Source organism: Chiloscyllium plagiosum, unplaced genomic scaffold (genome assembly GCF_037043375.1).
Source record: "Chiloscyllium plagiosum isolate Xiang-an unplaced genomic scaffold, Cpla_swu_hap1 HiC_scaffold_15, whole genome shotgun sequence".
NCBI lineage: Eukaryota > Metazoa > Chordata > Chondrichthyes > Orectolobiformes > Hemiscylliidae > Chiloscyllium > Chiloscyllium plagiosum.
This window is the reverse complement of record NW_028270153.1, coordinates 28267615-28285231: the sequence shown is the minus strand read 5'-3', so window position 1 is coordinate 28285231 and position 17617 is coordinate 28267615. Positions and strand designations below refer to the sequence as shown.

General features: G+C 40.7%; 1 protein-coding gene across 7 annotated transcripts in view; it reads right to left on the bottom strand.

Annotated features, from left to right (window-relative positions):
• ptprt (protein tyrosine phosphatase receptor type T) overlaps positions 1-17617 on the bottom strand; it is a 1424809-nt gene that overhangs the window by 469240 nt on the left and 937952 nt on the right. For all 7 annotated transcript variants that reach the window (XM_043710562.2, XM_043710557.2, XM_043710558.2 and 4 more), the window contains one exon: positions 14338-14440. In XM_043710562.2, the coding sequence (XP_043566497.1) occupies positions 14338-14440 (103 nt within the window). The remainder of the gene's footprint in view (positions 1-14337; positions 14441-17617) is intronic.

The window sequence follows — 17617 nt, the reverse complement described above, 5'->3', positions numbered from 1 at the left end:
TCCAAATCCTCTATCTAAACCTATTTTCTAAGGATTTGTATCCCTCCGCTCCTCACCTATTGATGGATCTGTCCAGAATACATCTTAAATGAAGGTATCATGCCCACCACTACCACCTCCGCTAGCAACACATTTCAGGTACCCATCACCATTCGCATTAGGAACTTTCCACACATATCTACCTTAAACTTTTCCCCTCTCACTAGTGGCCCCTAGTAATTGAGACCCCCACTCTGGGAAAAAGCTTCTTGCTATCCGCCCTGTCTATATCTCTCATGATTTTGTAGACCAAAATGAAGTCTCCTCCCGAACCTCTGTCTTTCTAATCAAAATAATCCTAATCTTCTCAACCTCTCTTCATAGCTAGTGTCCTCTGTACCAGGCAACATAATGGTGAAACTCCTCTGCACCCTCTCCAAAGCACCCACATCCTTTTGGTAATGTGACGACAGAACTGTACGCTGTATTCCAAATGTTGCCGAACCAAACTCCTATATAACCGGAACATGATCCATCCAATTAAGGAAAGCATGCTGTATGCCTTCTTGACCACTCTATCAACTTACATTGCCACCTTCAGGGAACAATGAACCTGAACACCCAGATGTCTCTGTACATCAATTTTCCCCAAGGTTTTTCCATTTACTGTATAGTTTGCTGTTGAATTGGATCTTCCAAAATGTATCATCTCGCATTTGCCCGGGTTGAACTCCATCTGCCATTTCTCTGCCCAACTCTCCAATCTATGTCTGCTGTATTCTCTGACAGTCCCCTTCACTATCTGCTGCTCCACCAATCTTAGTATAATCTGCAAACTTGCTAATCAGACCACCCTACCTTCCCCCAGATCATTTATATATATCACAAACAACAAACAGTCCCAACACAGATCCCTGTGGAACAGCACTGGTCACAGTTCTCCATTTTGAGAAACTCCCTTCCACGACTACTCTCTGTCTCCTGCTGCCCAGCCAGTTCTTTATCCATCTAGCCACTACACCTTGGATCCCATGTGAGTTCAGCCTACAATGGGGAACCTTATCAAACGCCTTACTGAAGTCCATGTAATCTACAGTCATTCCCTCATCAGTCAATTTGTTACTTCCTCAAAGAATTCTATTAAATTGGTAAGACGTGACCTTCGCTGCACAACATCATGTTGCCTATAACTGATAAGCCTGGTACTTTTTGTCCAGTGTAATCTGTACTGCCTTCCATGATTTATCAATCACTAAAAAGTGACTTGAGAAAGCAGAATGCTTGTGACCATGCCTAATTGGGTAGATCCAGTATCAATGGATGCTGGCTGTACTAATGTGCAACAGGAGACCCTTCAATAGACAATTGTAGCTGTCATGCACCTGCAGTATGCAACTTCACATCATTTGCAATCACAGCATTATGCATGTGAACTATGTGTTGGGTGAAAATGCTGGTCAGAGGCAATGTTGCCAACTCACATGGTCCTTACAAATTTCAGACAGATATCTGTGAACTGCCCCAAATCACACACACCTAGGTAAATGTCTCCAAGGGTATAAAGGAGCACTCATGTTTGTGTCTCTGTCAGACTGGAGTATAATGGAAAATTCTCCTATGTTCAATGATGCCTTTGTGGGTAACATAGGACTAGGAGAAAAGGGTATTAATGCTCATACAGCACTTACAATCTGCTACTGTATCTTTGCAGAAATAAGTAGCATTAAAAATCCAACAAGTTGATTGATGATGCTTATGGAAGCTTGTCACTCTTCCTTGGTCTGGTTTACATGTGAATCCAGCCCTGCAACAATGTTGTTGGCTCTAAACTGCTCCCCAAGATGGTCTCACAAGCAACTCAGTTCAATCAAGCTGTGTGACATTACTTTTCTGGAAATTATTCACAGTTGCTCCATAGGAGAAAGTGAGGACTGCAGATGCTTGAGATCAGATTCAAGAGTGTGGTGCTGGAAAAGCACAGCAGGTCAGGCAGCTTGCAAGAAGCAGGAGAATTGATGTTTCGGGCATAAGCCCTTCAATAAGAAGGACTCCATAGTCAGCTTCAGCAATCAATTCATGCAAAGCCGACTCAGACAAATAAAGGAGATAACGAATCAGCTTCTCTCTTTTATCTTGCTGGTGTTTGATTCAGGAAACACCATTGGCCAGAACACACAGTACCACACCTTTCTGCAGAAGTGATAACTATTGGGCTGTCATCAGGTGATGTCATGATGTTGTCAGGGCAAGATGCAACCTAGACATAAGTGTCTAGAATCTCAGATATGCCCTCTCTTACCCTCACTAATGTACCAGATAACATTTAGTAAAGCATGTGATGTTCACTTACCTGATGTTTGTCAGTTGGTTCCATCTTTAGATATTTAGATGTCTCTTCAGGCCTTTCTCTATCTAATAGTAGCCATAATCTGATTGATGGGTTGCTGCAGAACACCTGTCTTTATATTGTAATAGATGCCATACTTAAAGTAGGTAAATCTCTCTGGTTGAGACTTTGTCTTCTCTTTTCTCATACTGCAGGATACCACGTTTATGTCACTGGCACATCATCATATAGATCATTATCACATTACATTTGAGTGCCTGTTCAATCTTAATGTGGGGTGGTAAGCAGTGACTATACCCAGAAAAATAGCAGGAGGTGGCAGGGAATATCTTGAAGAGTTGGCAAGCAGTTGGCAGATTTTGAGGCCAGTCTGATATCATGGACCCAGGAGGCAATCAGACAACAGTTCTTAGGGGAAAGGCCCACAGCTGGAAGAGGAGCTCTGAAGCCAGATAGCCCATAGTAAATGCATGGAAAAGGTCACAGCTGATCCGGGATCAGTCAGACAGACAAAGGAGGTATGGGAAATGCTGCAGGTGAGTGATGAGCTCTGTAGGCAATCTACTGGATCTTCAGGTCAATTTAAGTTTGCAGGAGACTATCCTGGTAGAGCAACCCATTGTTAATATAAAAGATAAACTTTTGAAGAAAGAATTAGGAAAAAAAAGAGAAAAACAGAGGATTTAAGCTCTCAACATGTGGCCTAACCAACTTTTTGGGTGAGATTATGAACTGCAGGGAAATGACAGATTGTGAACATTTTGCAATTGCTCAATTTTCCATCAAATCTGCAAATCAATGTGTTGCTCAAGAGCCTCGAAGAGAAACCATTTCCGATGATGGAATCCTGGAACATCTACTTGTGATAAATCTGAAGAAGGACTCCCAAGGATACATGGATGTTCTACCACTTGCTATGTTCATTTCTTTCTGACATTTCAGTAATTGTGCCACATTGAAGTGCAGGCTCCAGACGAATTATATGTGGCAGTCGCACCGGCTAACATATGAGCAATTCTTACCATGGATGCAGAGATGTTGCCACTCCAAACTACACTCAAGATCAGAGTAAGGAATTAATGCCATTCAGATGATCATTACATGTCCAAACCTTAATCTGTCAAAGTTTTCCCTTCACAGGAGAACCACGTAGAGATTGTCCATCCCACTTGTGCTCAAAAATGAGAATATGATTAGAAGTTTAAGCTTTGACTGGACAAGACATAGGAACTGGGGATAGATGGAAAGTATGTAGATCTAAAGAGGCAAATAATCTGGTTAAATATGAATGGTGAAAAAGGGGTACAGTGAAAGACTTTGGGGAGGTGTAGTACAATGGGATACCATGATACTTAGGAACATGGCGTCAGTGATGCCATGATGATATCAGGAGTCAGGATACGAGAAAATCTGAACATGAATATCTTGGGTTTTCTCCTACTCTCTGTCATGTGCAGTGTAATATTTGATAAAACCTGCTGATGCTTATTTACCTGAACGCATATATGCGGCATTGTCCAATGGATTTTTAGCCAAGAGACAGATCATTTTTTAGCTTTAAAACTCATGACAGAAACACTACTTCCACCAATTCAACATTCTCTTAATACAGAAGTAATTGGCTTGGAATGTGTTAAAATGCTGGAATAGTCCTTAAATTCAAAACATTTGACTCACACTTCCATCAATGGAACAAAGCTGGGACAGGACTACTTTAAATTATTTTAAACAACTTAAGGTGTCTGCTAAGAAATCTAAGGGGTGCTCTGCAATGCATCAAATGTGTAACTATTAACAAACCAGCAATCAATTCTTGGATTGACATGCAATGTTTTCACAGCAATGTTTTAAAATCTAATTCACTTGTATGTCTCAATGTGATGTGGTAGAGTTATTTTAGAATCATCTGCGTTCTCAGCTGAAATCTAACTAATGCATAAATATTTGAAAAAATGCAATGTGAAGGTGTGATAAATACAGAGGGAAAATAATAATTCCACTGACATTTGGCAGCTGCATGGTGGCCCAGATATTGCTATGACTCCATTGAAACTTCAGGCTTGCAGTACAATAACAGAAAAATTCAGAAGCTGCTCTCAATACACATGAGCTCCTCCATAAGGTGTGTTACGGATCAGACCAGACACCCTCAAAATATATGAAGAAAATAGTGTAGACCCTGACTTTTTCTTATTTTAAAGCTAAGTGTAAGGCACTACATTCCAGATGCAATTCGATTGGTTAAACTATGCACCTGAGCAACACACTTTATTTTTACACTACAGTTAAAATAAAAATTAAAAATCAAAGAATTGGCTTAACTGTAACATTATCGAAATGCAAAACAAAATTTTTATAAACTGTTACTAGGTCATGATGCGGCTCTACAGGACGTTAGTCAGGCCACTTTTGGAATATTGCATGCAATTCTGATCTCCTTCCTATCAGAAAGATTTTGTGAAACTTCAAAGGGTTCTGAAAAGATTTACAAGGGTGTAGCCAGGGTTGGAGGGTTTGAGCTATAGGGAGAGGTTAAGTATGCTGAGGCTGTTTTCCCTGGAGCGTCGGAGGCTGAAAGGTGACCTTACAGAGGTTTATCAAATCATGAAAGGCATGGACAGGGTAAATAGACAAGGTCTTTTTTCCTGGGATGGGTGAGTCCAGAATTAGAGGGCATAGGTTTAGGGTGAGAGGAGAAAGACATAAAAGAGACCTAATGGTCAACCTTTTCATGCAGAGGTTGGTGCATGTATGGAACAAGCTGCGAGAGGAAGTGGTGGAGGCTGGTACAATTGCAACATTTAAAAGGCATCTGGATGGGTATATGAATAGGAAGGGCTTGGAGGGATATGGGCCGGGTGCTGGCAGGTGGGACTAGATTGGGTTGGGATATCTGGTTGGCATGGAAGGGTTGGACCGAAGGATCTGTTTCCCTGTTGTACATCTCTATGATTCTATAACTGCTCTAATATGGTAACATCCCATAAATACACCCTTGGCAAAGGCAAATTCAATAAAATAGATTGTCTCACATGCAATTATAGGAATAGGAAAAGAACTCCAGCTTTTAGCTATAATAGAGAGAAGAATAAGAGCTTCCACATCTAGCTTCAAAACCCCAGCAACTGCTGAAAACTAAAACTAGTTTTGGTTCTGTGGGAGCTCGACCCCACCCATTCAGGCTGCTTCTATTGCTCCAATTTTGATAAAAAAAACTCTAAGGCCTCACAAGCTGTTTGCTTAATTGGCTTTGAGCAGACTGCTCTGTACCTCTGTTTCAACCTTTCTTCATTAAAAAAAGGACAAAACACGCCTCTTAAAGTAGTAGAGTCATCACAGGTGTACTTTAGTAAATCAAAAAAGTGCAATTGAAACCATGAGGGATATTCCTCTCCTACAGTGTTAGTGTCGCTGCAAAAAGTCTCATAAAAGTTATCCTTTGTTAAATGAAGTACAACTGGACTTTTAATAGTACATAAACTTGATAATTACTGCTGAAAACCCTGTCAGGTTGTAGTAAAAGCTAATATTATATTTTTGTGAAGTTAAATTTCTTGTATATCTTGTCTTTAATATCTGTTTGTTGGAATTTTAGCTTCTGTCTTAATACATTTATATTAAAATTATTTTGCGATCTGAAAAGTTAAGTTAAAAGTGAAAGGTTTCAAGTGGTTCCTCGTATGCAGTGTGTGTGAATAATTCAATTTGATCAGTCACATATGCACTTGATGGCATTACTGCTGCTGTGCGCCAAGAAATCCCCTTGACTTGGCATCAGACTGAAACCACCACTGGGAAAGGGAAAAAAAACACATATCAAAATCTTTACGGACAATTTTCTTCCAAGTCAGAAACAAAACCCTTGCTGCATTGTTCACCACAAAATATAGTCTGATTTTCAATATAGTAATCATTTCTGTGGAGGGAATTATTTTACTTCAAAAGGCCAAGTTTTTACAAGTGTTTAAATACCAAGATGCCAAACAAAATTGTTGCAGGTGATATTGTAACAACTTCTAACTATAATAAGATCTTATTGTAAATATCATGCAGTTGTCAGATGATAAAATTACTCATGTGAAAATCATATACCATTGCTTCCTTGGGATCACAAATTACCCTTCATGCTCAACCAGCCTTTATGCTGTAGTCAGATTGTTGCATAGCCATTTTGAAAAAACAAAACAGGCCACCATCTGTGAGGACAGGAAACCACTACATACCAGCTATCTCTGTGCTATCTTGTACAAATAATGGACAAACAAAAATTTTGATTATAATACAGTAGCACCACATGGCAATTTCCATTACAGGTAAGTAATTTCAGGCTGGGAATATTGAAGTAAATCTCTGAGTCTCCATTCTTCAGTTGTAGTTTGACAACTTTAGGAAATCAAAAACTGCTGCAATTCATTTTGTCCTATCTCTCCATTTTACAGGATGTTTCATTTGTAGATGTCAGTGGTTATGCACTTAGTTTGTACTGAAACAGCATAGTTAGGTTGAGAAATACTTTTGCACAGAGTTTTATTACACATTCATAAAATCATGAATTGTTAGGAATGAAAATACATCTCAGAGGGAAATATGGTGCAGTTAGGGTGGCATGGTGGCTCAGTGGTTAGCACTGCTGCCTCCTAGCACCAGGGACCTGGGTCGATTCCTACCTCAGGTGACTGTATGGGGTTTGCACATTCTCCATGTGTCTGCGTGAGTTTCCTCCCACAATCCAAAGATGTGCAGGTCAGGTGAATTGGCTGTGCTAAATTTCCCTAGTGTTAAGTGCATTAGTCAGGGGTAAATATAGAGTAGGGGAATGGGTCTGGGTGGGATGCTCTTTGGAGGGTCGTTGTGGACTTGTTGGGCTGAAGGGCCTGTTTCCATACTACAGGGAATTGAATCTAATCTTTGAAGTGACTAAGAGAAGCATTTTAAAAATTAATTTTCCTGAGGGTTGTACTATTGAAATTATAACTATGGCTAGTATGTGCTGACTGGTATTGCAATTGCTTGGTAATTTAGTGCTTGACTTTGATTTTCAAATATTTAAGTAATTATATTTTCAAATCCCCTTCTCTTGCCTCACTTTCCTGGATCATACCTGTACAGAAATTATGTCAATCTTGCTGCATTCCCCGCAGATCTTCTTTATTTGCACAAGAAGAAAAAATGTGAGTCAAACAATGCAAGCCAGTACCACCCAGAGAAATAATAGATAGTATCTTGAAATAACAATGCTTCGTTTTCAGACTTTTCTTTTCATCATCTGCACATCTTCCTTTTCTATTATTCTGGAGAATACTGATATGCACTTCTGAAGGGCATATCCAACTGTTTAGCACCCACATTTTCCTTTTAAGGTCATGCTTATGGATGGCGAAAGTGAGGACTGCAGATGCTGGAGATCAGAGCTGAAAATGTGTTGCTGGAAAAGCGCAGCAGGTCAGGCAGCATCCAATGAACAGGAGAATCGACGTTTCGGGCATAAGCCCTTCTTCAGGATTCTGCCTCGCTGAATTTATTGGGATAATTTGTCATGACCACTAATATGGTCAAGATTGCTTATGGTCAGGATTTCTAATCTGTATGACTAGTCAATGCATGAGGTGCACATTTATGAATGTCTAGTTGAGTCAATACCTACGTGAAAGGGTTCGCATTGCTCACAAATGTTCCTGAAGAAGGGCTTATGCCCGAATCGGCGATTCTCCTGTTCCTTGGATGCTGCCTGACCTGCTGCGCTTTTCCAGCAACACATGCTTATGGATGGGTTACTGCGGGAGATGGAAATAATCTCCAACCAGTGTGATGATGTCTTAAAGACTTGGGTAGAGAAAGACAGAGCATTTTCTGATCTCATATAGGACAGACATGCTATTTGCATTCTCCTCAGAGTCTTTGTAACAATGTCAACTTTGCTATATAACTTGCACCTGATTGCCAGTATCAAGTAAAAAACTAAGGCAAATGAAACTTTATTGATACAGTCAGACATGGAGGCCTCCAACAAGGAAGGCCATGGATGTCTCTCTTTGGAACTCTAATGTATTTGACCTCATTCAGATGAATGCAACACAAGCCATTTCACATAAATACTCAAGAAAATTATAAATGCAATAGAATTACTGGAACATTGTTTGCTCCCTCTACAACCCCAAATCATCAAATCAGTATGACATTTATATAAAAGTCCATGTTGTCACATATTTGCAGTTCCATGAGAAAGGAAAGCAGCTTTGTACCTTCATGCAAGCTTTTGGAATATGTTTGTGAATTGTCAACGACAAAAAACAATGTAAAGGTCACCTGTGATCACTTCTGCCTCGCTGAATTTATTGGGATAATTTGTCATGACCACTAATATGGTCAAGATTGCTTGTGGTCAGGATTTCTAATCTGTATGACTAGTCAATGCGTGAGGTGCACATTTATGAATGTCTGGTTGAGTCAATACCTACGTGAAAGGGTTCGCATTGCTCACAAATGTTCTCCTCCCTCACAGGCAAACCAAAACAAATGCCATCCATCCACTCTGTGCACTGACAGACACCTTTCACGTTTATTGCAGAGTTGCAATTCAAATGGGGCAACATTTTCACACAGAGGGAGATGCATGTATGGAATAAGCTGCCAGAGGAAGTGATGGAGGTTGGGACAGGTACAACATTTAAAAGGTATCTGGTTGGGTACATGAATAGGAAGGGTTTAGAGGGATATGGGCCAAGTGCTAGCAAATGGGACTAGATTAATTTAGAATATCTGGTCAGCATGGATGAGTTGGACTGAAGTGTCTGTTCTTCAAGACATCTCTGCAGGAGTCCCTCGGGGTAGTTTCCTAGGTCCAACCATCATTCGCTGCTTCGTCAATAACCTTCCCTCCATCATAAGGTCAGAAGTGGGGATATTCGCCAATGATTGTGCAACACTATTCACAAGTCCTCAGACACTGAACCAGTCCATGTCTAAATGCAGCAAGACATGGACAATGTCAGGTTTGGGCTGACAAGTGGCCAGTCACATTCGCATCACACAACTGCCAGGAAATGACAATCTCCAATAAGAGACAATCTAATCACTAGCCTTGACATCTGTGCCTGACCTGCGCAGATGTTACCATCACTGAATTCCCCCAGTACCAACATCCTGAGGGTTACCATTGACCAGAAACTCAACTGTACTCACCATATACATATTGTGGCTACAATAGCAGAAATTCAGAATTGGAATCCTTCTGCAAGTAACTCACCTTTTTTTCGAACTCATGCATGGGATGAGGGTATCGCTGGATAACCAGCATTTATTGCCCATCCCAGCAGGCAGTTAAGAGTCAACCATATTGCTGTGGGACTGGAGTCACATGGAGGCCAGACTAGGTAAGGATAGCAGTTTCCTTCCCTAAAGGACATTAGTGAACCAGATGGTTTTTTCCAACAATTGACAATGGATTCCTGGTTACCACAGACACTTGATTCCAGATATTTATTGAATTCAAATTCCACCATCTCCCATGGTAGGATTCAAACTTGGGTCCCCAGAACATTACCTGCGCCTCTAGGTTAAGAGTCGAATGATATTACCCCTACACCATTGTCTCCCCTCCTGATTTCCCAAAGCCTTTCCATTTTCTACAAGGCACAAGTCAGGAGAGTGATGGAATGTTGTCAAGATTAGAGTGGCTCTGGAAAAGCACAGCAGTTTAGGCAGCATCCGAGGAGCAGGAAAATCGACGTTTTGGGCAGGAGCCCTTCATCAGGAATGAGGCTGGAACCCTCTGGGGTGGAGAGATAAATGGGAGGGGTGTAGGGCTGGGGAGAAGGTAGCTAAGAATGCAATAGGTGGATAGAGGTGGGATGAAGGTAGGCGAAGATGAGGACTGCAGATGCTGGAGATCAGAGTCAAGATTAGAGTGGTGCTGGAAAAGCACAGCAGGTCAGGCAGCATCTGAGGAGCAGGAAAATCGATGTTTTGGGAAAAAGCCCCGTGGGGATGAAGGGGATAGGTGGGAAGGAAGATTGGCAGGTAGGACAGGTCATGAGGATGGTGCTGAGCTGGCAGGTTGGAGCTGGGGTAAAGTGGTGGTGGGGAAATGGGGAAACTGGTGAAGTCCACATTGATGCACTCGGGTTGAAGGGTTCCGAGGCGGAAGATGAGGTGTTCTTCCTCCAGGCGCTGGGCAGTGAGGGAGCGGCGGTGAAGGAGGCCCAGGACCTGCATGTCCTCAGCAGAGTAGGAGGCGGGGTTGAAATGTTTGGCCACAGGGGGGTGGGGTTGATTGGTGCTGGGCCTCCTCCATTGCCTTTCCCTCACCGCCTGGCGCTAGGAGGAAGCACGCCTCATCTTCTGCCTCGGAACACTTCAACCCCAGTGCATCAATGTGGACTTCACCAGTTTCCTCATTTCCCCTCCCCCCACCTTACCCAGCTCCAACCTGCCAGCTCAGCACCATCCTCATGACCTGTCTGACCTGCCAATCTTCCTTCCCACCTATCTGCTCCACCTTCCTCTCCGACCTATCGCCTTTACCCCTACCTCCATCCACCTACTGCACTCTTAGCTACCTTCTCCTCAGCCCCACCCCCCCTCCCATTTATTTCTCCACCCCGGAGGATCCAAGTCTCATACCTGATGAAGGGGTCCTGCCCGAAACGTCGATGTTCCTGCTTCTCGGATGCTGCCTGACCTGCTGTGCTTTTCCAATACCATCCTAATCTAGACTCTGATCTCCAGGATCTGCAGTCCTTACTTTCACCTCGTAATGGAATGTTCCCCAGTTGCTTGGATGGGTGCAGCTCCAAAAACATTCAAGAAGTTTGCCACCATCCAGGACAAAACAGTCCACTTGATTGGCATCAAGCATTCACCTGCCTCCACCACCAATGCTCAGTAGCAGCAGCGTGTATAATCTACAAAAAATTCACCACAGATTCTTAGATAGCACCTTCCAAACCTACATTCACTTCTACCTAGAAGGGTAAGGGCAGCAGATACATGGTAACACCACCATCTACAGATTCCTGTCCAAGTCACTCACCATCCTGACTTGAAAATATATTGGAGGAGAAAGTGAGGTCTGCAGATGCTGGAGTTTGAGAACGTGTGGGAACGAAGGTGAGACCTCTGCTGAGGACTGAAAATATATTGAAATATATTTGAAATATATTTGAAAATATATTGCCTTCCTTCACTGTCAAAATGTTGAAATTCCCTACATAAGGGCATCGTGGGTCTACTTACAGCTCACCACTACCTTGTAATGGCAGGTAGGGATGGGCAATAAATGCTGGTGTAGCCAATGAAGGTATCTTCCATGAGTGCATTAAAAAAAAGACAAACTGCAACCCCCCTCCACCCCCACCTGATTGCTGATAGACCTCCAACTGACATTGTAATCCCAGGACTGGCACTGTAAGACCACAGAACCCTTGCACGAAGCGTCTAACTGACTGTCGCCAATCTTCAGGACTGAGATTGATCAATGCCTTTTCTCCAGTTCAGAAGAAAGGTCAGTGGCCCTGAAACATTAACTATGATTGCTCCCCATTGATTCTGCCAGGCCTGCTGAGTGTTCCCAGCAATTTCTGTTTATGATTTGTATTTCCGGCCTCCGCAGTTCTTTTGCTTGTTTTTCCCAACTAAGTTACTGCTCTGACTTTCAAATGTCAGTGATGGCATTCAGGTGATTAAAGAAGGAAACAGACTGAGTCATGCTTTGTTATTCATGTAAAGTATGGTTTTACAGCTGGCATAGTCTTACAGAGTTGCGCAATATGATCTTGTCTTGTGTTGTAAAATATGCATTAGACTGAAAAATGTGTCACTTATTTCAATGTTATGGTGAATACATTACATCAATGGTGATGAAGACTGCCTGCTCTGAATAGATGAGAACACATTAACAAGAAGATTTGATGGCCCTTGCAACTCTCACTGAGGAGTTCTCATTGCAGCTGTCCTTTTGATTCGTCACACAATGCCCAGCTATGACAGTCTCCCAGGATGAAGCTTACTGCCCAGACTTTTCAAATATCAAAATTGCACAGGCTACAGCCATTTCAACTTGCAAAATATGCGATCTGGAACATATTGCAACATATTGCAAAGTATTGGTGATTTCTTAAGGCAATGTAAGTATTCTTTTTAAACCCCAACAGTTCCCTCAATGATCACTCTGCAGCAGCAGGTGTCTCATTACAGTATTCCTTAGCTGCTGTTGCAAATTTTGAAAGATGGATACAAAGGCATTGTCACCTGTAGCCTTCTATTAATTAAACTAAATACTTCAAAGGACTCTAAGATGTCAGAACTCCTTAGCACAACCATCTGATGAAGAAGCAGTGTTCCGAAAGCTAATACTTCCAATAAACCTGTTAGACTATAACCTGGTGTTGTGTGATTTTTAACTTTGTACGCTGGAATCCAACACTGACATCTCCAAATCAGAACTCCTCAAGGTGACTGTAATCTTATAATTTACAGCAAATCAAAGCATCTTAATTTGGTATCTCACACCATCTGAAAACGAAGTGAGTGGTACGCCCGTCGAACAAAAATGTTGAGAAAGTTAATATCAGGAATTTACAATAACATGAGCTTTTGCACTCTGTTCTTTGGATAATTTGTCAATGTCATAAAGCTCAACTGTTAAACTACTGCTCTGTTGCCATATTGAATCTTCTAATATGCTATTTGTGATTTAAAAGAAACATCCTATTTTACAGATAACTGTTCACAATAAGCCAATGGTGCTAAAGGTCGGTGTAGTCACTATTTCCATTGTCCCAGGCAGATCATCTTGCTTGTAGATGTTCATGTGGAAGTTGCATTGTCCACTTATTAGCTCTTTGATGAAGCAAATGTGAGTAAATCTGAACACAGAGATGTTCAAAAAATCTAAGTGGCCTATAGTTGTATCTTGTGGGGTAGTTAGTCACATCTCAGAGGATACAGCTGTTTCACTCTCTTTTGCTCCATCTTGGTTGAACTGTCCTTCAATGTTCTTAATGAAAACTGTATATAAAAGGGATTTCTTTGGGATTCCCAGGCAGATATTACCAGTGAACTACATCACTCAAGCATAACAGCTGCAATGCAAATGAAGCTCACAACCGCAAACAGCTCATATATTTGGCCGTGAAGTTAAATTTGATAACACAAACCTTTAACAAAAAATATTATCCATATTATAAATGTGTAAAGCATCCTCATTTTGGACCAACATGATGCCTAACCAAACCGGTAGGTTAAAAAAACACAAATATTTTTGTTACTTTGCATAAGCCATTTGCAGAATTCCAAGTAAGATTTGTTATTCCAGCTAACAGCTGTGTTTATGTGTTCACCGAGATACTTTGGAAACATGATTTTGTGGGAAGCACACTTATAACTCATTAATTGTATCCTTGATGTAGAATTCTACTAGTGCTTTGTTAATGTCAAGTGCATTTTAATTCAATAAATGAACCATTTTTGTAATATAATTAAATTTGCAAAGCACTTAATTTAGTATTCATTAGACATTTTTAGAGGGGGTGTATATATTGAACTTTACACAAAAACATCAAAATCACATCAAAATCACAATTTTTGAGCACTATTAGGATGCCAATATACTTATATCCCCAGTGCAAATTGTTCCAGAGAAGTCAAGTTTGGTATTAGTCAGACGAAACAAATTCTTCAATAAAGTTTTAACAATGCATCTAAAATTTCACTGCTACGTGTACATTCAGATAAAATTGATTGAGTAAAATATATTAGTTTATACGAATTTCCCATTTAACTATATTTTTATGAAACAAGCAGAGACCCAAAACAAAATTCAAATGGTGCATAGCCTAAAATTAAGGTAAGGCCATGGTCAGATCAGCCATTAAGTTATTGAATGGTGGAGTAAATTCAATGGTCAAGATGGCCTACTCCTGCTCTTTTCTCAGTAAGAATCAGAATGATTTAAATTCTTGTGTTCAAAATTTGCTTCTCAGAACTAATATAATTTTCTTAGATTATTCTACCTGATTGGAGCTCCTCTTGATAGAGCTGGCTTCAACAGGACTGTGATAGTTGTGTCCGACTCATTCAGAGGCGCATCTGTATCATACAATGGCATTGAGGGGGCTATCAATAGAAAGCAAAATTAATCAGGAGACAGAAAGCAAACACAATCAAGTTATTATACTCTCATTACAGTCAACTTTTAAAAAAACTCTCACTTTTCACCTAGGAATCCGAATTTATCTCCCAATGTGTCATATATTCAATACTTTACTAAGACTGTTACAAATGACCTACTGCCACGTCTCAAGTGGTCAAGAGAAGAGGCTGTTGATGGTGCTGCAAAAATTATTTGTTTTTTACTTTTCTCAGATAAGAAATTTGTCTCAAGCTGTTTATGAACAAGGAACAGTGAACGTCCAGCATATGATTAGAAGATTGCGTTTTAAAAACTGAAGGCAAAATCAAATAGTGTTGCAGATAACAGGCACAAAGCAGCTGAATGACTGACCATAATGGGGAGGGAACAATGAAGAATAAAGGAACGCAGCATTACGAAGTTAAGTGTCCATTATCAATAATCTATATTATTCATTTTGAAAATGACTCCTATCCTATTAAGAAACCACATTATTATCACTGACCCTGGTCTCTCCTCTACCTTCTGTTCCCATCTGTAACTGAAATTAGGTGGAAATTTCAAATTCAACCTTATACCTAATTACTGGCTATCATGGGGCCACTGAACATTTACTAAATCTAAAAATCTCTAATTACTGCTCATAAGGGATTTTTAATAGATTTAGATTTTAATAATAAAGACTTCCTGCTTTTCGCTTGCTGGTATGTTGAATTTACTGACTCTTCTATGAACTGTAAGTCCGAGAGCTGAATAGACTACAATAAACCATAAGTTATGAATATAAAATCTGAAACATTTCTTATATGAAATGTTCTTATATGAAACTTAAGAAAGACTAAAATATTTCACATCTTATTTGTTAATTGATAATATTTCTTGTCAGTCATAGCAAGGTCAGATAACCATTCTATTGCTATTAATAGTGCAACTAAATAATTATTTGCCACCACTCAGTGAATGAAAAATATTTGAGAGAAAAGGTGCAACTGTTGTGTAAATCATTCCAAGCTGCACTGATAAGAAGGAAAAATGGTTCTTGTTGTGTCCCTTTTGCAGGCATAAATGGGCAACTGACAGCACAATTTCTGGGACACTAAGGGTTAAATGCTATCAGCCCAACAGAGGCTGCTTCAGAGGCTGGAGTACAAGCAATATATTTTACTATTTGTTCTTGTGATGTGGGCATTGCTAACCAAGTCAGCATTTATAGGCATTCCCTAAATGCCCTGGAAAGACGTTACTAAGTTGTCGTCTTGAACTATTATCGTACTTGGTGAGGGAATAAGCGCTGAGAAGGAATTCCCCATGGGAATCTGTCAAGTGGTTAATTGTGCCAATTCATAGCACAACTGAAGCCAATTTTCCACACAGGCTGGCATTTTGTCCATGTTAGACAGGATGGCTGTCATGTGTGAGATTCCTTGTTGATTTTCTAGCAGGGGAAGATGTTTCTTGCATATGCATTCCACAGAGAGGCCCCAGCAAAGGTAAAGGCTCAATCACTGTAATATGGCTGCCCTCACATAGAGTCATAGAGTCATAGAGATGTACAGCATGGAAATAGACCCTTCGGTCCAATTCTTGGTGCCTGCCTATCTGGTTCTGGCCCACTAAAATAAACTTATGACGTTTTGTGGACCCCCTGCCATGGAGGCAGCCTCTACTTCACTTGCTGGCCTCAGCAATCGTTACTGATAAGTGATAGTTCTGTTGAATCAACATGAGTTTCCCAGCCTCTGTTTGGATGAGCAACTTGAGCTTCCAGCCTCTGTGTGAATGAGCAATTGTTGGAGGTGGACTTCTGTTCTTAATTGGATTGCAGTTCCACCAACGGATTATTATTGCTGGGTTCATAGTCATACTACTGATGGTGGCCCACCTCACAGTGTTGCCAGCCCAATAATAACTTGTGATTGTGCGGTGGCATCATTTTCAAAGTTCATCTCTAATGTTCTCCCATTGTCTTTCAGTTATCTGAGTATCACTGTTCACTTATTCCGTCAACAAGGAAGTTCAAAATCAAATTAGGTATGGCAGGAAAACTAAAGTTAAAAATCACACAACACCACGTTATAATCTAACAGGTGTATTCAGAAGCATCACCTTTCGGAGCGCTTCCAAATCTAGTGCTTCCAAATAGACGTGTTGGACTATAACCTGCTGTTGTTGATTTTTAACTTTGTCTACCCCAGTCCAACACTGGCTCCTCCACACTACTTTAGAGCAGGAAACAAAGCATTAAACTAAGAGTGACAAAAAAAATTTTAACAGGTCACATTTAAAATCTCAATCACCTATTAAGACTGAAATAATTGTGATCATATACTTGCAATGATTCAGTTTTAGCAACAGAGAGGCACTGGTAATTGCAGCAATTAACATGTCATTAAAAATGAATATTATGACTTGACCTAATTGTCTGTGACAAGTTTGCATTTTTCATTGGAAATTGAAAAGTTGGAAAGACACTATTCGCCATCAAAAAACAATGGTTATGATCTGTATTTGAAAGTCTTGTCCCATTTCTGACAGATCCCATTTTTATCAGCTGTGGAAAAAGATTAAGGGTGTTGTGGGTCAACCTGCAGCACAGGAACTGCAGGGCTTGAAGAAGGCAGCTCACCACCATCTTCTCAAGGGCAACTAAGGTCAGGCAACAAATACTGGACAAGCCCTCGATACCCATTGAAATAACTCCACAGAGGTTGGTATCCAGTCACCAAGTCACCCTTCGTTTACATGTGGAGAGTCCTTGACATTGATCCAACTCCCTCAGAGCCTTTGATACTCCTGTTTATATCTGTCAGCCAGGGTTCCCTGATTGAGGCTGTTAATCTGGCCTAATCAGGAAACTCATATTCAATGAGGTCAATCTAACTGACCTCATTACAATCACTACATCTCTCTCCCTCTGAGCTAAAGGACATAGGCCTGTTCTTTTTTGTAGCTCCTCCTGGGCAGCCGATAAGTTTCCTTCAATTCTGCCCCTGATATGGCAGTGTATAATGCCCAGTAGCTCGCCTCTTGTGCCCAGATCATCTCAGAAGAAATTCATTCTCTTCCTGCTGTGTCCATCTCTGATTCTGAGATATCCTCAATGATTGACAGAGAGATAGAATCCACATGTTCCGAACAGTAAGAAAGTTTGCAAGTTTGTA